The sequence below is a fragment of the Pecten maximus genome, chromosome 11, assembly GCF_902652985.1.
Source record: "Pecten maximus chromosome 11, xPecMax1.1, whole genome shotgun sequence".
NCBI lineage: Eukaryota > Metazoa > Mollusca > Bivalvia > Pectinida > Pectinidae > Pecten > Pecten maximus.
The window spans coordinates 7,068,225-7,092,639 of NC_047025.1; the positions used below are offsets into that span (position 1 = coordinate 7,068,225).

At 33.9% G+C, this 24,415-nt stretch overlaps 1 protein-coding gene and 1 long non-coding RNA gene across 2 annotated transcripts in view; both read right to left on the bottom strand.

Moving 5' to 3' along the window:
- The window catches only part of LOC117337383 (short transient receptor potential channel 3-like), a 41,860-nt gene extending 18,109 nt beyond the window's left edge, over window positions 1–23,751 (bottom strand). Inside the window, exons 1-4 of the mRNA XM_033898354.1 lie at window positions 22,391–23,751; window positions 4,079–4,573; window positions 3,183–3,356; window positions 335–499 (exon numbers count right to left, since the gene is read on the bottom strand). Coding sequence (XP_033754245.1) covers window positions 335–499; window positions 3,183–3,356; window positions 4,079–4,573; window positions 22,391–22,651 — 1,095 coding nt within the window. The 5' untranslated portion in view covers window positions 22,652–23,751. The remainder of the gene's footprint in view (window positions 1–334; window positions 500–3,182; window positions 3,357–4,078; window positions 4,574–22,390) is intronic.
- Window positions 9,405–11,665, bottom strand: LOC117337384. The gene is made up of 3 exons (XR_004534801.1): window positions 11,398–11,665; window positions 10,367–10,455; window positions 9,405–10,152 (listed from the first exon to the last, which is right to left on the bottom strand). It is a non-coding gene; the product is annotated as an uncharacterized LOC117337384 (long non-coding RNA).
- Window positions 23,752–24,415: the final 664 nt, after the last annotated feature.

Consider the following 24,415-nt stretch of genomic DNA (forward strand, 5'->3'; position numbering starts at 1 on the left):
CTCGGACGGACACACGGACGGACGGACGGACGGAGCCCAATTTAATATCCCCCACAAACGCGTTTCGCGGGGGATAATTAATACTTTTGATTTCTGATTTATGACTGATCCTGAGTTTGGGAGAGATAATTTACTGTCATAATTCAGCTGAGAAGCTCTTAACAAAAACACTTGATGACTGGTAGTCAGTCTATACTAGCACAAAGATGCAAAATGACATGGGTTCGTCAAAAGCATGATTATGAACGATCAACAAGCCATACGCTGTAACATGATAGTTTTGGTACCGGTGCCTTGTAATTCTTTATACTGATACACATTGGTCAATACTTACATCTTTACCAGGCGTAAGGAGGTGAGCTAGCACTAAGAAGGGATATGCCAAGAGGAATAACGTGGCCATCATGATTCGTCGGGCCCAACTAGAGCGTTGTATATTTTCCAGACCAGTATACCAGGTAGTGACAAGACGCTGTTGGCAACTTGGATGGGATACGAACTTAAACAAGAGGTAAGATGCTTTATACAAATATATATATAGCCGAATTTTGACCATGTTGTACAGTATATTTAAAACAAATTATCACACAGATGATATATCAGCTGAAAATTATTAACACAAACCAATAAAAATTGAAGTGTAAGATACCGTAGAGCTTCATGGGCTTCAGCTGACTATACATATCTAATGACTATTCTACTGAAGAATACATACATAGTAGCAGTATAGAGGAACTGAGATCAATTCGTAATTCGTGTATGCATTTGACTGAATAAGTTTACCACAATGATGGCTGGGGCCATAGAAGTAAATGTGTCAGTTGTGATTTTATCTTAAAACAAAAGCCTTATTGAAACCCGATTATAGTCTTCCATACTATAAACTCGTCAGATGCTGTTTTGTCTTGATACAATAGCTTAATGATAATGAATAAATTGCATCGCTTTTCGGACTGAGCAAAGGGGTGAATAAAGCAATATTAAACATTTTTTGAAACAATGCTCATTTCCATTTAAGTATATACCCGATACTCCGACAGTTACGTTTAATTTCGCTCTCAGTAATCCTGGAATATTTCACGACAGAATTGCTGATTTGGTCATCAGCACACTGTGGATATATATCTAAAGAGTAGTCTCATCATTTGATGTACATCGATCAATCATTTTAGACATGTTACCGTTAAACTGATTGACTGTTGTCGCGTCACACTGATCTCCAAATGAAAAGCATCAGCTTAGCGACTGGTCGTTGTTTTTTCTTGACAATAATCGAAAAGCTAGTTATGTACCTTCGTTTTTGTCATGATAAATTCCGGGGGTGCAGAGAGTGAAAGTAAAAGTAACACCTTGAGTATCGAGGTTTATTAAAGTAATGACGTGAATATTGTTTGTTTGTTTGCTAGCTGGGTTTATCGCCCCGTGAACAGCCAGAGTGCTTATGAGGCGAAACCTCCTAGTTAAGTTGGTGGCAACCTCACTCAAAAACATGCGGGAGGCCCGTCGCTTGCCATCTAGAGGAATTAGGGTAAAGTGTCTTGCCCAAGGACACCACCAAGAGAGAAGTCTCGAGAAATGCTAACCGACACGGTAATGAAGCGTCAAACCATGCAACTCGGATCTTCACCTGAGGTCACGTGGTCGGCGCCATTACCGACTGAGCTACGTGTATCTCTGACTTGGATATTCGTCCATTTCCGCATTTTAATACTAAAAATCATTAAGTATTACAATATATCTTGCAATGAATTACTATAAATGTATGTTACTATAAATGTATGTTACTGTAAATGTATGTTAATATAAATGTATGTTACTATAAATGTATGCTACTATCAATGTATGTTACTATAAATGTATGTTACTATAAATGTATGTTACTATAAATGTATGTTACTATAAATGTATGTTACTGCAAATGTATGTTACTATCAATGTATGTTACTATCAATGTATGTTACTATAAATGTACGTTACTATAAATGTATGTTACTGCAAATGTATGTTACTATAAATGTATGTTACTATCAATGTATGTTACTGTACATGTATGTTACTATTAATTATGTTATTGTAACTGTAGGTCATTTTAACTGTATGTTACTATAAATGTTTGTTACTTTAAATGCATGTTACTATAAATGTATGTTACTATAAATATTTGTTACTATAATTATTTGTTACTATAAATATATGTTACTCTAAATATGTGTTACTTTAAATGTATGTTACTATAAATGAATGTAACTATAAATGTATGTTACTATAAATGTATGTTACTGTAATTGTATGTTACTGTAAATTTGTTACTATAAATGTACGTTACTTTAAATGTATGTTACTATACATGTAGGTTACTATAAATGAATGTAACTATAAATGAATGTAACTATAAATGTACGTTACTTTAAATGTATGTTACTATCAATGTATGTTACTATAAATGTATGTTACTATAAATAAATGTTACTATAAATGAATGTTACTAAAATGTGTGTTACTATAAATGAATGTTACTATAAATGTACGTTACTTTAAAAGTATGTTACTATAAATGTATGTTACTATAAATGTATGTTACTATAAATGAATGTTACTGCAAATGTATATTACTATAAATGTATGTTACTATAAATTTATTACTATAAATGTATGTTACTATACATGTATGCTACTGTAAATTTGTTACTATAAATGTATGTTACTATAAATGTATGTTACTATAAATGTATGTAACTATAAATGTATGTTACTATACATGTATGTTACTGTAAATTTGTTACTATAAATGTATGTTACTATAAATGTATGTTACTATAACTGTATGTTACTATAAATGTATGTTACTATAAATGAGTGTAACTATAAATGTATGTTACTGTAAATGTATGTTACTGTAAATTTGTTACTATAAATGTATGTTACTATAAATGAATGTAACTATAAATGTATGTTACTATAAATGTATGTTACTATTAGTATATGTTACTTTAAATATGTGTTGCTATAAATATGTGTTACTATAAATGAATGTTACTATAAATGTATGTTACTATAAATGTATGTTACTATAAATGTATGTTATTACAAATGTATGTTATTACAAATGTATGTTACTACAAATGTATGATACAACAATTGTATGTTATTACAAATGTATGTTGCTATAATACTCAAGTTACCTTTTTCTGGCTATACTGTATAGCTAGGTTAAAACGTGCCAGACTTTCGTACTTGTTGTCCTTGGGTCGACCCGTCTTATTGAGCACCACCTCCAGTTCTGCCTGCGTCCGGACTCGATCGAGAAGCTTCACCACATATTCGCTCAGGTCGTTTACTAAATCTAGGTATTCGTTCTAGACACAAAATAGTCAGCACAGATTGAGTATGATGGCTTACTCACTAATAGGTTTTTTTATTTATTTTGGAAAATTTTTCAAAATATATGCTTTTTATTCATATTTCTTGCATTCTTAGTGAACATCCACTTTACATAACACATAGTTACTATATCTTGATATTCGTATTTTATGACATATTTATGAGTAAACATTGATGTTGTTAAACAAATCTAGATACTTGAATTGTAACACATATTTCTAAGTGAACACTGACTACTGTAATCGTACATCTTTTAGCGGTGATCTTATTTTCACGTTTTTCACGCTGGAAACATCCCGCTAAATTATGATTACGCTAATTCTCGCTTATCTACATTGGTTTCTATGGCAATCATTGTTGGTGGGCTAATCCATCGTTCCGCTAATCTGTTTTTGCGCTAAATTAAGCACGCGTACAGTATATACTCCGATAGATACTCAGGCCATTATTACCATCTCGTTCACGCTTACCACCTTACTGTACACTCGAAATACTGGTCATAGAATTCTGAGGGAAGATAAAATTGCTGTTGTCGAAACGCTACTAACAATAATATTGGTTGTGTTAGATAACGTTTTATATAGCTATCCGTACCAACCTGAAGTACGTTTCACAACAACTGACCAGAACTTATTGTTGAAAATGTGTAAATTGTACATAAGATAGGTTCATTGTTTGATATAAAGTGTATGCTTACCTTAAAATACTTCTCTATTGTAGACAAATTCTGAAGTTCGTTAGCTAGCTCGAATGCTGTTAAGATGGGATCTTTACTGGACAGGGATATATACGCCTCACTCGCTAACCCCCGGTATGCGTTCAGTCTGTATTTTGCCAACCGGAGTTTATCAAACTGCATTTTATTTTCGCAATCCTGGCATGTACAATTGAATTTGTGTGGTTTCTGAATTATCTCCCCTCGTAGAAGAAGCAGTTGAACAATTTCGTACTGGTTCTTTTGCGAGGCGAGAATAAGCGGCGTGATGTCGGGCGAAAACTGTGACTCTTCCAACGTGGTGTTGCTGAAGAACTGGTCGACCCCACCTAACTTCCGTTTGTCATTCCAGAGATCCAGGTAACGACGATGTTTCAGAATTGTCTCGGCTATCTGCACGTGGCTGGCACTGATAGCCTGCAGGACTGATTCTTGGATGTGAAGCTCGCTGGATCGGTCTAAGAGAATCTCCACCACCTGTGAGCAATCATGTTAAAAAACGATCAATAGATAGAATAATCGCACGTGCCTAATAGCCAGGGTCCTGAGGGAGAAGAGTACGTAGCTGTGTTATGATAGTATCACTCCATCACTTAAAAAATAAAATGTTTGCACAAATGATAATTCAGAACAGCTTGATATGATTGATTTACCGTAACGCTTGTATATTGAGTTGATCTAGACAGTTTTATACACTGAAGTGTAAGTTACTATATATCATCATTGTTTACAATGTTCTTAAACATTACACAATATCGCATTATGTACATAACGTATAGACGTTCTGTGTTGTTTTAACATTGAGAGTGGGTCTGGGACAATACAGTGTGCTTAGAATTTACGATGGTCAGGTTTCAAGCTGTTTGGCCGCGAGGCAATTTGCAAGTTTGGCCAAAATAGTCTGCAGCATCAATAAAATTTAAAAAACCAGAAGGGAAACGCATTTCACTGTGGTGATATCAGCCAAAACTCGTTATATTAATAATTATGCAGTAATTTAAACACAATGCTTAAAATCCACCCATTGGTTTAATAACATTTTTTTACTAATAAACATAATTAATAAGCTTGATCATCTTGCTGATGACTTGATAAACATTCAAAAATAAATACCACTCATAAAGCATTTATCAGCTCGCTACTAGTTTTTAAATATATAATTTGCAGTTGTACTTTGATCAGCTCGCACCTGTTGACATTTTACACTTGAGCTTTGATCAGCTCACTACTGAGTTGATAAATAGACATTTTATACTTGAGCTTTGATCAGCTCGCTAATGAGTTGATAAATAGACATTTTATACTTGAGCTTTGATCAGCTCACGACGGAGTTGATAAAAAGACGCCCTTCAGTTGAGCTTTGATCAGCTCACGACAGAGTTGATAAAAAGACGCCCTTCAGTTGAGCTTTGATCAGCTCACGACGGAGTTGATAAAAAAAGACGCCCTTCAGTTGAGCTTTGATCAGCTCACTTCTTAGTTAATAATTAGACGCCATTCCGTTAAGCTTTGATCAGCTCATGACAGAGTTGTTTAATAAACCGATAAAGCCCAGCTTTGATCAGCCACCAGGTTGATGAATAAACACTATTCAATGAAGTAATGATAAACTGTCTATAACCTCATTATATAAACACATATGCGATATCCTTTTGATTCAATCCATTGACTATCGAACGTTGACCATCTATCTCAACTAACGAGTGCCATATTTGTAAGCGTACAGTCAGTGACGGCCAGAGTTAATAGCAAGGTTTTAGACATGGAATATCAACACGGCGCCATTCTGAGTCAGTACATCTCAACGACTAATTATTTCCTATACCCATTGTAATTTCCGGTTGTTGAAATCAGGAACCAAAACAACAACAGCTGGGCAACCAGACAAGTAAACACAGTGTAAAAAGAAATGGAGGACGGTAAACTTCATCATATCATACTGTAAATCACTTCTAGTTCGCGTGGGATTTATTTTCGCGTTATACACGAGGAAAATCAATCGTGAATTAACTCATTCGCGATAATTTGTCCGAAAAGGATACATTTGGATGGCGGCCAAGCTATCGGTTACCGATGTAGAAGTCTGCCTAAGTCCATGGCTCTAATAGCTCGTCATTCGCAAATTTAAAGTCATTTCTAGATCAGAGTTCGCGTTATCAGGTATTCGCGGATATTGATGAAGAGGTAAGTTCGCAGAAAATATTAACGTAAAAATAACTCCCAAGCGAAACATAAGTGGTTTACAACAACAAAATACAACCGTACAGTAAAACACGGCAAATAAGATAATTAAGCACACGCAGAATGTGATGGTTCTGGAATGCTGACAATATATCATTATTTTAAAATATTTCTTTGCCTTTTTGGCAAGGACGTATGCTTTCAACATAATAATGTTCTCATTAAACTCGCCTGTCCCGCTTTTGAACTACAGCAAGTTTTAAGCAAACTCCAAAATTCATTCAAATTTCAACAGTTTCTCTAAAAAAAAAAGGGGGGGGGGGGGGGGGGCACTTCATAGTATGGAAACACCCTGAATACATCATAGACTTGTGTATATATTGATACATTGCAAGACAAATACCAAATTTTGAAACATCATTGATTCTTAAATCTCATCTAAATGTGTTATTTTTACCCCCAAATCACATCTGATTTATCATAAAATTCATTCCTATTTGACTATAAACTAATTTTTAATAAAATGGAGAAACATTCAATATTTTATGTCATTTTTTGGGTTCTTAACCAAAATACCACTGCAAAAAGATCATGTAATATGTAGTGTGTGCTGAGATGTCCATACAACAATGCATTTTTATTCCAGGTAGGTTGAAATTACATTGATACTTTTTTGGGGAACTGAGCTGAACACAAAACTTTAAAGTCCAGATTCCTAGTGGGTCATTAAGTCCACAGTACCATACATTATGGATGCTATTCCGTAAATCAAGATTTTGTTAAGATGTCCACTATGCGACCTAAATGTCAACCAAGTTTGGCTAAATATGTACTTATTCTTTTTAAGCAATGAATCTAAACGCAAAACTTCAAAGTGAATATTGACGACGCCTCCGCGGTCGAAAGGCGAAAACAGTAGAATCCTATTCTGACTTCACGACTTCGTCGCAAGCGAGACAAAAACACATCTTATAAAAACATAATATTTTATCTCTATTTTCAGCGGCCGAAAGCTTCGATCACGCAATTGGGAACGAAATTAAATGGAGATATTTAAAGATCACAGTTAAACTTAATTATTACCATCATCAATGTGGCGACCTCGAACCTTTTCTAGAATCCGTTGAGTCCTAAGAACATATATTTATTGGATCTGAATGACTCGTTTAATGCTTGTCTGCTATCGGAATTTAGAAAAATAAATCCATGATTACTTATTTTTGGGGATAATGAAATTACACTGTATTTCAAAACAGCAAAATGGACCAAAGTAAACGATCTACGGCTGATTTAGTCAAAATTCATTCTTATCTGCTATATGTTAAGTTTTTTGCAGAATATGGTACTATATATGAAATAATTTGAGTTAAATATTTGTATAAATCACTCACCTCCAATTCTTAGTCACAGCCTATAAATATAAAATTCTAACATTTAAGTCCGTTTCTTAGTCACGGCCTATAAAATTTAAAATTTTAATATTGAACTCCATTTCCTAAGCGCTACCTATACATATAAAAATATGATATGTCGTCTCTAAATGAAAGCTGCTGTCCATGAAATAAAAAAAAGAATCAAATACCATACATGTACATATACGTAGGCTTAATACGGATATCGATATCACGTGCTCAGATTCCCTGCTATCGACACAAATGGCAGAAATAAATATTTAAAAAAAAAACAGTTTTTAGTGTATTTAAACAAATGATAGTACATGTATTAGCGATTTGCAACATCTATCAACAAGCAGTAATGCGATTGATTTTATTTGTTTCGGTTAATATCTTTTAAGGGTAAACAAAACCATTTATCGACCTTACCAAAAGGCCATAATTGTATAATATGTATTATTTTAAGTGCTGCAAAATGCTACATTGAGCTATGTATATTTTTAGGATTGAATCTTGATTTGGTCGATTTCATGGGGTCATGAATTGAGTTGCTCTTGAGACAAATTTAATGAACTGCAAAGCAAAGCATGTTAATCCTTAAATAACTCGAAAAAAAGTCCAAATGCGGAAAATCCCGAGGAGTTTCGGATTCTGCATGTCTAGTCGGTCGAGTAAAATAGTCCGCAATTTTAGGATTAAAAGCAGCATTATTTTGCAAAAATAGAAATATTTAGCATATCTGGTCTTTCATAAAATACAAGAATACATTATAAATTTGATAATTTTAATAAGTATTCCATGCTTATAACAACAATGTAGAAAAAGTGAAATCGTTCCGCGGAAGGATTTTAACCATGTATTCATACGCACTGATTAGTGTTAATCTGGTCAAATTCATGAGCAAATGAAACAGATTAAGTTTGGTAGTTTCATTGAGTCCAACTTGAGTAGAAATTTAAATATAGTAAGATGATATATGATCTAATTTATGGTATCATTAGCGTTATTAGAACTCTATCTGCTCTGCGTGAGACATAAACATATGACATCATAAAAATAGCATCGCGTTCATGTAACTATGATAACAGATACCATGGGGACACACGTCACTCCGATGACAGCGCTCGAATATAAATCGTGATTCTTTTCTTCTTCCAAATCCTAATTAAGATCTGGTTATGATTTCCAAGAACAGTTCATTCACTGAAAAAAATAGTTTGTCAGTTTGACAAATTTAATTCGTCAAGTTGATTGTCCTTAAAATGACTGGTCAAATAGTAAAGTTGAGGAACCAAAGTCGTCACTTTGACGATGTGATCCTTGTCACTTTGACGAAGTAACAATGTCACTTTGACGAAGTAATGATGTCAGTTTGACGAAGTACATATGTCACTTTGATGAAGTAACAATGTCAGTTTGACGAAGTAACAATGTCATTTTGACGAAGTAATGATGTCACTTTGACGAAGTACGTATGTCACTTTGACGAAGTGATGATGTCACTTTGACGAAGTAAGTATGTCACTTTGACGAAGTACTGATGTTAAATAAGTTCTGATTCTGATGAAATTATTGAAATCGTACCTTGACAAATAACTATTACACTATTAACCACGGGAGATCACCTTATTGACGAAGTAATGTCTGTCACTTGTGTAAAAGATCAGGCGAAAAAAGAAAGTTGCAGCTGATAAATTAATAATTGATCTAGTGAAAATATTTCATCATCATGAAATGTTTGTCTTGAAAAATCTCTTAGTTATAATATATACAAATTACTATGAATAATAAAAAGATGTGATTTTCTTTGGTATGTAGATAATTCAACTTTATTCCAAAGGTGTGCCTCTTTCAACATCTTGGGACACATAGCAGCATAAACATTTAACATAATAATATGTCATTCATTTTCCAAGATACACAAGATTTTATGTATGCAATAATGTGATTTGTTTTCATTTTTGATATAAGCTAATTAAAAATAGCAAAAGGCAATAATTGATCTCAGCCCTTCACAGAAACCTACCACCTGTAGAGACTTCAGGATCAAATAAAATTACCACCTGTATCTCTTTTCAGGATCAAGTTTTCTGTTTCCAGACTGTTATTTAGTTTCTAGATGAATATGAGCATTTTTTAACGCTCAAGAATCCCTTTAAAAATGATATTCTGCCTATTATAAAGTCCAAAAAACATAATACATCGCCCTAGTTATTTTGGGCACCACCGATGAGAGCTTTCTGTCCAGTTCTTCGAATTCGTCATGTAGTCCTAAGATGACTTTCTGAATGAAGAGGAATGTTTGGCCATTTCCTAGGATATGCTTAGTTGAAAGCATATATAATGGTGACAAGTCCGCAAAAAAAAATCCACTAAAGAATCGCACTGAATGATTTGTTCCCCATCTATTTCAACACAAAAGTCATCATCCATGATTGTCATGACGTCATGGTACTTCAGTTTCATCCCTGCTTAGTCCTCCTGAAATTAGCACAAACATAATTTAATATAAAGATACATGAATGAATATTTCCGATTTTTTAAAACAATCTTGTAGTTGTTTACACTTTTGAAAGTGTTTCTATTACAAAACATAAAGTTTCAACTAAATGCAGCATGAAGGTGTGAATTGATCAGTAGTCAATTTTAGCACATACTTTCTGTTTATAAGGTATGAAATATAGACTTCACTAACCTGCATGTCACTTTCAACACTTTTCAAAACATACATCTTTTCCTTGAAAATATATGGAATTCCTCGTAAGCAGGCACTTCTTTTTACTACTGTAATACAATAAGATAAGTATTCCTTTACTACTGGAATGGTAACATAACATACACACATAACAAGGCACTTATACTGTAAATTAATATATTGATTACATTTTTATACTGATGTTGACAATTTCTATGCAGTTACACCTCATTTTCCACGATATATATACATAGAAAACAGTTGACCAGCTGTGTAATTTTATCCAAAAATAAACGATCTATACGATCACTAGTAACAGCATTGTTCAAATTTCAGATATATATATTTTCATACAGACACGTGCCTATTGCAAACGTATCATTATATTTTGTTGAATGTAAAAATGTTGCCTATTTTTTCTATTGATAACACATTAATGACAGAGGCAAATTTTGACTCGTACCGGGACACAATATCGGCAGTACTAGTGAAGAATACACTGAGTATATATGCTCTATATGTTATATATACACAGTGTCTGACATGGGTGCAGCCATATTGGCTCTGGAACTTCCGGGTTTTACAGCAATAAGGTTGTGTAGCACAGCATACACAATTTTTAGAGATAGTAGTTTCCCTGTTTTTTTTTTTTACCTCGATAAGAGGTCTGTTGATTTATAAAGAAGAAATAAAACTAATTTTAATCAGCTGCAATTTCACAGTGGATCGGTAAAAAAAACAGTTCTACCATGCAAGGACTTAGACATGTCCTATTAATTAATAAGTCCGTGGTTGTTTAATACATCAGCACAATTTTAAATCTTTTTAAAAAATGATTCCGCGGCATAAACAGTATACAGTTGTATGATTAACCGAAATAACCATTATCGTCAGATATTAGATCTACACAAAATCTCGAAACTGAGCCCATGTGTGCAATACATGCTGTTGTAATAGTGTCCCTGCCTCAATATATAGTTAGATCATTACTCAAATTCATATGCAAGTTATGAACAAACAAAAATACTTACATTGTATACTTCGTCGACGAAATAAGCTTCCTTTAGAGAGGGGTTTGCTGATCTATTGAAAAGACTGCGCGCGTATACGTAGTAGCGGTCACTCCTTGTGAAATATGATCACACAAAGAGATGCTGTTTAGTGGCGGGAAGTGTTACATCACTGGAGATCGGAAGTGGGGTTATCTGATTAACTGACCAAGAGGATTTGTCAAACTGATAGGGATGATTCGTAGCGTACAGTTTGACGGACTTCAACAGGGACTTGACTAACTAAGTTCGTCACTTTGAGGAGTTTTTTCTTTCAGTGTTTTATTGTGTAACATTACACCATGTTGATTGTTAAGATTGATACAGACATTCGGAACTCCTATGTATTTTTCATTGGTTTACAAATCCGGAACACGTAATTCCGTCACTTCATCCTAACTTTGATTAACATTTTCTGGATATTTGTCCTTAATGCAGAAGGATACTTTTGTCACTGGATGATTCCCTCACAGAGTCGCAATTTTCGTGTTAGAAGTAGAGTTATGTGTAGGTTTCTAAGATAACCTTTCTATGTAGAATATATGGGGGGGGGGGGGGGGGGGGGGGGGGGGGTGCGTGTACATTATGAGGTATATGTAAATTCAGAGAGAATCGCCGTACATAGAAACAGTATGTACAGGTTCCCGGATTGAAGCACTCTATGCAGATATTCTAGGATGTATGGTTTCCCCTAGGATAACCTTGTATAGTTGGGGTATGGATATAGATCCCCGGATGGAATTATTCTTTAAATAGGTGAGTTAGGTGTAGATTTCCCGAGGGAATCACTGAGGTTATGAATCGCTGTATAAATAGATGTGGCGTTTGTAGGGGAATCACAGCTTATGTCAAGGTTTCCTGTGAAGCGTGTGTTATTTGTTTTCACCCAAAATGCACCGACTTCAGATACAATTTATGTTTTATCTTATCTTTGGAACCTAAACATAACTCCATAACTCCTCTTTATGTGCAGTGATGCAAGAATATCACAAAAAATAAAGCATGCATTTTAGATAATTTGCAAAAAAACGTGAATAGGCACGCTTGAGTGCGTGATACAAGAAATGACTCCCCTTACTTCTACAACAGGTTCAAAACAGTTAGACTTCTTCAATGTTTAAATATGTGTATTCCAGTCGTTGCCTTATTGTCAATTGCTTTATGATTTTTTTGATTTTTTTCCGTTTTCTGATTGGTCTAGACCTCTCCAACAGGTCTTTACCAAACGCAAAATTAATCTGTAACTTGCGAATTCCTGCACGAGATGTTACATGGTAAATAGTTACTTTCGGCTATAAATAGTAACAGGGAATTTCCCGAGGTTTAAGAATGTTTACCAATCAGAAAAGAGATTTGTCGATCACCGGGCTATACAGCAGACGAAAGTACTGCCGGGCTTGAAAAGAGCCTACATGTACACTAGAACAGCATCAAAATCGCCAAGGATACAGGAAAAGATTTTCAAGGTCTACTTTTCCCGAAAAGGTCATGCCGTTAAGTTTGAAGAATGTAAAGCACTACCACATGAACAGTAGTTTTTTGAGTACGGACAGTAAATGGAATGGGTTTTTTTTTCAATTCAATGCGAATACATGTATAACTCTACCATATTTTTGTTGTGTTTGTTTGATAAGATTTTTTAATTTTCAAACAAATGTGAGATTCTTCATATATGAATTTCTTTAAGGCTGTGAAAAATTCATAAATCATAACTTATAGCAAACAATGGTATTATAGGCATTGCTTCATATAACAAAATAGTTATCGTCTTTGTTTAGGTTAATACAAGGAATTGTTAACCTGAGGAAGACTTAATTGTACAATACATACGTATTAGTTATACTCTCCATATTCATTCATTTTGTAACCTTAAGGCACAGTAATTTTTCCATTGCACATACACCGACGCATACTCCGCTGTAATTGAAACCGGATGTGGATTGTAATTACCACCCGGCTCCCGGAGGGAATCATCCGGCGATAAAATTGTCCTTCTGTTTACTTATAGTCCCGGAGGACGAAGCAGTTATGTTGGATGTATAATTACAATAAAAATTTTGGCGCGAAGTGTGACTTTTTGCATCATGTAAACCTCCGGCAGCAGGTGTTCTTCCGGAAACGATGAAGGGCAAACCCAACATCTCGGCAAATTACGTCAAGGCTCGGAATCAAAGTCTGGACGGATTTGACGAGATCATTACGGTATTTAAGTACTCAGTATAAATAGGTTTTTATGCTATAGGCAATGAGCTTCCTTTATTCAAAGTTTGGTTTGTTTGGTTTGGTTTGTTTTTGTTTAACGTCCTATTAACAGCCAGGGTCATTTAAGGACGTGCCAGGTTTGGAGGTGGGGGAAAGCCGGAGTACCCGGAAAAAAAACCACCGGCCTACGGTCAGTACCTGGCAACTGCCCCACGTAGGTTTCGAACTCGCAACCCAGAGGTGGAGGGCTAGTGTTAAAGTGTCGGGACATCTTAACCACTTGGCCACGCGGCCCCTGTTTGTTTAACTGACAATGGCAATGACACAAAGCCAAACGGGAGGGGGAAAGTGGGTCAACCTTTGACAAATAAGACTATTCTGAGTAATTCAAACAAGCAGCATTGGACTTTTTTTTATTCATTTTTTCAATATATTTACTTTTCACAATATATGACCCACCTAGAAATATCTCATCGATGGCTGATTAAGTGTAAGTCATGGATTTATTTTTCATTTTGGCTCTAATAAGATTATGCTATATTTCTGAAGGGCCAGTACCTTAATATCATTATAAATAAAAATTTAGATAAAATAAGTAACAACAAGAGATCTCAGAATGAGCTTGGCGCCCACCATTGGATGCCCTTTAATGGATCCATGTATGAGTTTGATCTTTTCTCTGTTTTTCCCTTCTTTTCTCTTTTACCTCGTAAATATCTGATAGTAAGGAAAACATTTACATGAAATCAAATAAAGATCAGAAGATGTTTCAGAGACAACGGTTAAACGCTCGGTCATTTTGTTTTCCAGATCAGACTCAAAACTGGGATTGGTACAACTAGGGCCAAGGGGAACCTATCAGGTTTGAGAAGAATCCTTTCAGTATTACAGACGGACGACGGACGAATGATGACGATACATCACGATTTTTAAAAGGGCAAACCTAGGAAGTGCGTAACTATTGATTTTACAAGATTCATCTTTCTGTCCCGTTTCAGCAAATGCTTGAGAGTATCAAATTTAATTCATTTTAAACAACAACATTTCACGTGATTAATAAATGTAATAGTGTTGGCACACAACTCATAGTAACTTCCATTATATCATGACCAGTATTTAGCGTAAACTTCGAAGCGGTGGCATTAACATGACCGATTCCGGTTTTTGTAATTTTGATTAAGTCTTACCGGATATCCGGCTCGTCCATATTCCAAACCAGCGTGATATATGTAGCAGCGAGAGAAAGTTTGACGGAGAGAAAAAAATCTTATACAATGTTTTATGTGTTTTAGAAATTTCCGTTTTCTTAGTTGTATTTTTATTTTAATAATGATGATCACTGTTTTTATCAGTCGGCTGCACTGCAGATTGGCTTGTTGATGTGAGAGTTGGCAGATGTCCTATCTGGTAAATGTCCGTATCTGATATACCTTCCCCAATGGATCGTGATCCCGGAACAAAAAAACAAATATGTATGTTGAATTTCATCAGGTATTCGGCAAAACCCCATGAGATGGGATAACTGATAAACTGACATGTACATATATATATTGTACGAAACTGTAGTGACTTTTACTTACGTCATAGGGTTCTCAAACAGCATGTTTAATATAACAGATACATGCAGCACGTGCAGATGCTCACCAGAACGTCATATCTTCCTGATCTATTTATAGGACAAGTTTATTTAAGATAAATGTACATTGTAGTAAGTGTTTACTGTAAGATACACTACATTTTTCGTCATTTTGAAGTTGTGAAGATTCTACACGTGATTGGTATTTTAAAACAGTACTACTGACTCGATAGCAAGTCACCCAAACATTAAGTTTCCTCCAAACAAGTCGCATACCTTATATTACAACGCTGTCTGTTGTTATATATTATAGATGTGAAACTTGGAACAGCATTTTGACTATTAAGTTTTGTCAAGAGTTATGTCCCTTGTATTGCCGATTTTATTTGTTCCGGATAATTAATCCGCCTTGGATCTAATTTTACAAATTTACTTTTACTTTTGTCTTGATCATGTGCACTGAAATGTTTGTTTGAGGGGGGAAAAAAGACATTGAAGAAGTAACATTTGTTTTTACCTCTGTCATGAGATTTACCAGGCCGTAATCGGTTATACTGTGTTGTGTATTAATTGCTAATGATATATTATAACTCGAAAGCCATCTACAATATATTTATTTATTCGCCTACTTACATAAATTGTTTATGTGTTTATTTTGTATTTATCAATCTACCTCCGTCCATTGTGCCTGTACTGTATGTATTTTATAATGCGGCTAATTAATTTGTAATTACATTTTTTTGATAATGCTTATCTAACACTGAACTGAAGCTATGGATGACTCCGTGTGCGTTAGAGACAAGCCATAGGCCATTAAAGGGGGCTTTGCGAGCCTTTTGGAATTTTTCTGCGTGCTAAAATTAGATAAGGTTTGACCCACCGTTTTTATTTTATTTTTTTCTTCTATTTTTCGACCGCTAGAGAAACAAACTAACAAGTCAAAGAGGCCTGTTGGCGCCTACTGATTCATGATCTGTATCGATCCTATGTAAGACTGATCTTTTATCTTCTTTACCCATCTTCCCCCTTTTGATCTTAAGATATATTCGGTAACAAGGTAAATGAAATCTAAAAATAGATCTAAGAATTGCTATCAGAATTAGCGAAAATTTTGATTCACGGATTATTTCATATTTCAATTCAAGATGGTGGCATTGTTGTTTTTTTTTGTTTTGTTTTTTTTAATTTAATTTTTTTTAAAGCGAGCAAACACAAACAGGAAGCAAACGAAACGAATTTATCGAACATGTGATATCTGGGAAAGACCTTCCTGAGAAATAGTGAAAAGAAACCTCAGCTGCTAGGAGGGATTCTAGTATTTCTGAAGAAGTGACGAAGTGTTCAAATCCACGATGACTGCTTGTCGGTCATTTTGTCTTGTACAACTGAGGACTAAGGGTAGCAAACATACAAATGTACCAATTTAAGAAATATCCTTCCAGAAATACCGAACTCTCAACTGTCAAAATCAAAATGATACTCCACAAGAAATAGCGATAGCAAGGATAGTCTAGGGAGGGCTGGATAACGGCGATCTGAACAGCCCATCATCTGATGGTGTTGGGCTCAAATATGCAAATACCATTAAAAACGAATAATAAAAAGCAGTTTCCCATATAGGTACATTCAAATGTATATGACCCCAGTTAGCAACGTACTTTAAACAATAGATTGTTCTTTTCTTCGAATAATATTTGTTTGAATATTTCTTTATAGCACATGCAATGCAATTGATCAAAGAAAAAAAATAAACGAAATTTATACCACAATAGATATAAAAGAATGAAGAGTGATGCAATCTATGTAAACAGAGACGTTAACAGTATCAAAAGTGTAGTGAGACATTTCAATAGAAACGAAGATATAATTTAACTTTAATTCTAAAATTAATTTTATTAAAATCTATAAAACGATGTTAAAATGACAAAAGCAATACCTAAAAGGCGACTATACTCCAAGAAGGTCAAAGGAGAGAAATATCCATTGTTACGGAAGAAGTACACTTCAAATCAAAATTATGCCAGGTTCTTAAAATAAGAACCGTGGTAGTTTAAACGATCATCGAACAAGCCGAACTGAACGCTAAATAAAGAAATAGAAACCTTATAATGACAGTGAATGCCTTTTATTTACAAGGCTTTGTTGATTATTCACTTTCACATGTCAATTAAAAAATTCATCGAAATTGGACAGTATCAGATTTGTTATCCTACATGAATTCAATAAATTGCGATCATATCGGGTCATCAGCAAAAGAAATAGAAACCTTCCTAGCGAGATCACGATGTGCACAACAGCAGGTGCACGTGGACATGATAGTGCTGAGTTGTATTTCGGGTCAATTAGCGCGATACAAGATTAGAGAATACAGACATAATAAGAAAAAAAAACATAATTCCATCTCAAAATCGATAAAACCTGGACACACAATAATAAATAACGAGTTCCAAGACGCCATTTTAATTACGTTTGTACCAGAATATCAATTATTAAGCCAGCGTGATGTGAGAATGATATGATACCAAGGGTTAGCATTACATTCGGAAATTCTCTAGAAAAATCAGTGATATTTGAGTTCCGAGTGATAGCAAGGACATGTAAAAGTGTTTTGTTGTTATGCTTTTGTAATATAAAGTGATCTCTAAAACCCCTTTTCGTTACGAGGTGATCTCTATAACCATTTTGTGGTATAAAGTGATCTCTATAACCATTTTGTGGTATAAAGTGATCTATATAACCATTTTGTGGTATAAAGTGATCTCTATAACCAGTTTGTGGTATAAAGTGATCTATATAACCATTTTGTGGTATAAAGTGATCTCTATAACCATTTTGTGGTATAAAGTGATCTATTTAACCATTTTGTGGTGTAAAGTGATCTATATAACCATTTTGTGGTATAAAGTGATCTATATAACAATTTTGTGGTATAAAGTGATCTCTATAACCATTTGTGGTATAAAGTGATCTCTATAACCATTTTGTGGTATAAAGTGATCTCTATAACCATTTTGTGGTATAAAGTGATCTATATAACCATTTTGTGGTATAAAGTGATCTATATAACCATTTTGTGGTATAAAGTGATCTCTATAACCGTTTTGTGGTATAAAGTGATCTATATAACCATTTTGTGGTATAAAGTTATCTCTATAACCATTTTGTGGTATAAAGTGATCTCTATAACCCTTTTGTGGTATAAAGTGATCTATATAACCATTTTGTGGTATAAAGTGATCTCTATAACCATTTTGTGGTATAAAGTGATCTATTTAACCATTTTGTGGTGTAAAATGATCTCTATAACCATTTTATGGTATAAAGTTATCTATATAACCATTTTGTGGTGTAAAGTGATCTATATAACCATTTTGGGGTATAAAGTGATCTATATAACAATTTTGTGGTATAAAGTGATCTCTATAACCATTTTGTGGTACAAAGTGATCTCTATAACCTTTTGTGGTATAAAGTGATCTATATAACCATTTTGTTGTATAAAGTGATCTCTATAACCATTTGTGGTATCAAGTGATCTCTATAACCTTTTGTGGTATAAAGTGATCTATATAACCATTTTGTGGTATAAAGTGATCTATATAACCATTTTGTGGTATAAAGTGATCTCTATAACCATTTGTGGTATAAAGTGATCTCTATAACCTTTTGTGGTATAAAGTGATCTATATAACCATTTTGTGGTATAAAGTGATCGCTATAACCATTTTGTGGTATAAAGTTATCTATATAACCATTTTGTAGTATAAAGTGATCTATATAACCATTTTGTGGTATAAAGTGATCTCTATAACCATTTTGTGGTATAAAGTGATCTATTTAACCATTTTGTGGTATAAAGTGATCTCTATAACCATTTTGTGGTATAGAGTGATCTCTATAACCCTTTTGTGGTATAAAGTGATCTATATAACCATTTTGTGGTATAAAGTGATCTATATAACCTTTTTGGGGTATAAAGTGATCTATATAACCATTTGTGGTATAAAGTGATCTATATAACAATTTTGTGGTATAAAGTGATCTCTATAACCCGTTTGTGGTACAAAGTGATGTCTATAACCTTTTGTGGTATAAAGTGATCTATATAACCATTTTGTTGTATAAAGTGATCTCTATAACCATTTGTGGTATAAAGTGATCTCTATAACCATTTTGTGGTATAAAGTTATCTATATAACCATTTTGTGGTGTAAAGTGATCTATATAACTATTTTGGGGTATAAAGTGATCTATATAACAATTTTGTGGTATAAAGTGATCGCTATAACCCGTTTGTGGTACAAAGTGATCTCTATAACCATTTGTGGTATAAAGTGATCTATATAACCATTTTGTGGTATAAAGTGATCTCTATAACCTTTTGTGGTATAAAGTGATCTATATAACCATTTTGTTGTATAAAGTGATCTCTATAACCATTTGTGGTATAAAGTGATCTCTATAACCTTTTGTGGTATAAAATGATCTATATAACCATTTTGTGGTATAAAGTGATCGCTATAACCATTTTGTGGTATAAAGTGATCTATATAACCATTTTGTGGTATAAAGTGATCTATATAACCATTTGTGGTATAAAGTGATCTATATAACCATTTGTGGTATAAAGTGATCTATATAACCATTTTGTGGTATAAAGTGATCTATATAACCATTTTGTGGTATAAAGTGATCTATATAACCATTTTGTGGTATAAAGTGATCGCTATAACCATTTTGTGGTACAAAGTGATCTCTATAACCTTTTGTGGTATAAAGTGATCTATATAACCATTTTGTTGTATAAAGTGATCTCTATAACCATTTGTGGTATAAAGTGATCTATATAACCATTTTGTGGTATAAAGTGATCTCTATAACCATTTTGTGGTATAGAGTGATCTCTATAACCCTTTTGTGGTATAAAGTGATCTATATAACCATTTTGTGGTATACAGTGATCTATATAACCATTTTGTGGTATAAAGTGATCTCTATAACCGTTTTGTGGTATAAAGTGATCTCTATAACCATTTTGGGGTATAGAGTAATCTCTATAACTATTTTGTGGTATAAAGTGATCTCTATAACCCGTTTGTGGTACAAAGTGATCTCTATAACCTTTTGTGGTATAAAGTGATCTATATAACCATTTTGTTGTATAAAGTGATCTCTATAACCATTTGTGGTATAAAGTGATCGCTATAACCATTTTGTGGAATGAAGTGATATCTATAACCATTTTGTGGTATAAAGTGATCTCTATAACCATTTTGTGGTATAAAGTTATCTATATAACCATTTTGTGGTGTAAAGTGATCTATATAACTATTTTGGGGTATAAAGTGATCTATATAACAATTTTGTGGTATAAAGTGATCTCTATAACCCGTTTGTGGTACAAAGTGATCTCTATAACCATTTGTGGTATAAAGTGATCTATATAACCATTTTGTGGTATAAAGTGATCTCTATAACCTTTTGTGGTATAAAGTGATCTATATAACCATTTTGTGGTATAAAGTGATCTCTATAACCTTTTGTGGTATAAAGTGATCTATATAACCATTTTGTTGTATAAAGTGATCTCTATAACCATTTGTGGTATAAAGTGATCTCTATAACCTTTTGTGGTATAAAGTGATCTCTATAACCATTTTGTGGTATAAAGTTATCTATATAAACCTTTTGTGGTGTAAAGTGATCTATTTAACCATTTTGTGGTATAAAGTGATCTCTATAACCATTTTGTGGTACAAAGTGATCTCTATAACCTTTTGTGGTATAAAGTGATCTATATAACCATTTTGTTGTATAAAGTGATCTCTATAACCATTTGTGGTATAAAGTGATCTATATAACCATTTTGTGGTATAAAGTGATCTCTATAACCATTTTGTGGTATAAAGTTATCTATATAAACCTTTTGTGGTGTAAAGTGATCTATTTAACCATTTTGTGGTATAAAGTGATATCTATAACCATTTTGTTGTATAAAGTTATCTCTATAACCATTTTGTGGTATAAAGTGATCTCTATAACCATTTTGTTGTATAAAGTTATCTCTATAACCATTTTGTGGTATAAAGTGATCTCTATAACCCCTTTGTGGTATAAAGTGATCTCTATAACCATTTTGTGGTATAAAGTGATCTCTATAACCATTTTGTTGTATAAAGTTATCTCTATAACCATTTTGTGGTATAAAGTGATCTCTATAACCATTTTGTGGTATAAAGTGATCTCTATAACCTTTTTGGGGTATAAAGTGATCTATATAACCTTTTTTTGGTATAAAGTGATCTATATAACCATTTTGTGGTATGAAGTGATCTCTATAACCATTTTGTGGTATAAAGTGATGTTTTTAACCTTTTGTGGTGTAAAGTGATCTCTATAACCTTTTTGGGGTATAAAGTGATCTATATAACCATTTTGTGGTATAAAGTGATATTTTTAACCTTTTGTGGTGTAAAGTGATCTCTATAACCTTTTTGGGGTATAAAGTGATCTATATAACCTTTTTTTGGTATAAAGTGATCTCTATAACCTTTCGTGGTAAAAAGTAAACTATACGGATATAACGGACTACACATATCGATACTCGTGTTATGCCCTTTACATATGCCGAAACACGTGTAATACTGAATACAAATACCGATACACGTGTTATACTGAATACACATACCGATACACGTGTTATACTGAATACACATACCGATACACGTGTAATACTGAATACACATACCGATACACGTGTTATACTGAATACACATACCGATACACGTGTTATACTGAATACACATACCGATACACGTGTAATACTGAATACACATACGGATACACGTGTAATACTGAATACACATACTGATACACGTGTTATACTGAATAAACATACCGATATACACGTGTTATGCTTAATACACATACCGATTCACGTGTAATACTGAGTACACATTTCAAAGCACGTGTAATATTGACCAGACATACACATTAACAATCGGCATTTTTCACAATATTAAAACGCCCTAATATTTGTCAGTCTGAACCAAAGTCAAGTGGTGCTGACACATAATTTAAGTTTTAATTACTTTTTAGATCCAAATAAATCTGATCAAAACATATTCATACATTCAGCAGTAAGTTATACAGGGAAAATGAAATAAATAAATAGTCCAAAAAAATAATCACGCTTACCTCCAAATGTTCGTTCTTGACGGCCAATCGTAACGCCGTCCTGCCCAGGGCGTCGATGCAGTCGACGTTGAGGTCGGCGTTTCGATCCACAAGCTGCTTGACCGTCGGAACGTCGCCGAACTCCGCTGCGTGCAGGAACTCATCCTCTATATCCACCAGCTGACGTTTTTGAACAGATTTGTAACGACACAATAAGTCAGCTAATGAGGTAAACTGCTGTTTTCTACTTCCTTTACTGTTACTGGATCTTCGCTTATTCATTATCCAGTGTATCAACTCACTCGCTACAGATACACTTCACATCTAGTTGGCTGACTGAAGGCGTTATACATACATATTATGCTTCAAAACTGAAGCATTATTTTTTTCAAAATCATTTAACACATACAATACCGTCGCTATTAGAGCTAAGATCAATTTAGTATTCATTTAAGTAGACTTCCGTTTTAAGAAAGCGTCCATCGAATACACACAACTGTCTGAAACCGGGACGAATCTAGTTAAGTGAGTTTCCATTATCACATTGCACCGTGATCTCGCGAATGACGTTGATGCGCATGCCCAATGTTAGATATCGTCTCATTATAAAGTATTCAGTAGAGATTTATAACTCCAGCATTGTCAATTAGGAGTTTACGCTGTCATTTACCCCAGCGTGTGATCAAGGCACTTCATGGCGTTTGATGGTACATCATTATTTACACTCATTTTTCATACTGACGACTATGAACATACTGTACGTCTAGTTTGTATACATATATTTGTATATATGTGTGCATGTGGCATGCTAGGTCGATTCGGCGATAAGATATACTTTAAAATTAAACTTGTTATGTCTCATGTAAACGGAACACCCAGTCAAATACGTGTACAGCAGTTCTGAATATCGCAATGACTAATGTTAGATATATATTATACGTACATGTATATCATAGTATATTTCAACCAAAAGTTTACGTGTAATATCTATATACGTGTATATATAAACAATTCATGCACGTGTAGTATCAAATTATAGCATATTATGTTAACGAAGTCCGCACGTGTATACTCCAAGCATCAAACTTAATGTCAACAAACATTGCGAGCGTAATATCAACAATAACTAGTTTATATCATTAATGCTAGTGTAATTTCCAAATATAGCATACATAATGTCCCTGTGTTGTGCACGTGTAACGTACAAATGTTGAACACTTGATCGACGATTTGCACGTGTAATTTCCAAATATGTGTAACCCAGTGTTAACGTTTTGAACACGTGTAATGTCTCCAATGTGTCACACAACTCATTTCGAAGCACACAGTGTGAGCCATTCTTACTGCAGTGAATCACATGCAACGACACCCGTCACAGTCCCGCACACTATTCAACCTAAAATAACCCGGATGTAAGAATCCCAAATCACTGTTTATTTTCAGCAATCTACGGAAATAATCCCCACAAAAGATCGCAGTGGTACATGTTGATAGCAAGTTGTGAATGTCCAATCGTCAACCAGGACGACGTGAGCGATGTCCACCCAGAGCCAGAACTCCTATCGATTAGTGCGAGTGGTACAATCGACAGTTTAACTGAGCAAGCTTTCACAATTACTCAACAGAGAAGTATTTCTAATAATATTCACAAATTATTCATTGATTTACAACTCGTAAATATCCATTTAAGCCTACTAATAACTAATATATCGACATGTTATATCGAGGAGAATCTCTCTGCGTAATTTGTTGACCATATATGGTAATAAAATATTCATACTTTTGCCCTAAGCATTGGTTCAGCTTTTTCATACACTAAGCTAATGTTGATACGCCGTATTGACAGGCATGCATACTTGATGTTTGTATATTATTTATAGCTAGTCTCTTGGGTTATGCCAAACTGGAATATACTTACATGTACGTCCCTAGAGCGAAACTATCAAAAATGTTGGTAATAACCCATGAAGTATTCCCGACTCCGTTTTTTGTATTGTTACTCTGAATTATCGTTTGATCTATCACATGTTTTTTTTTTTATTATTA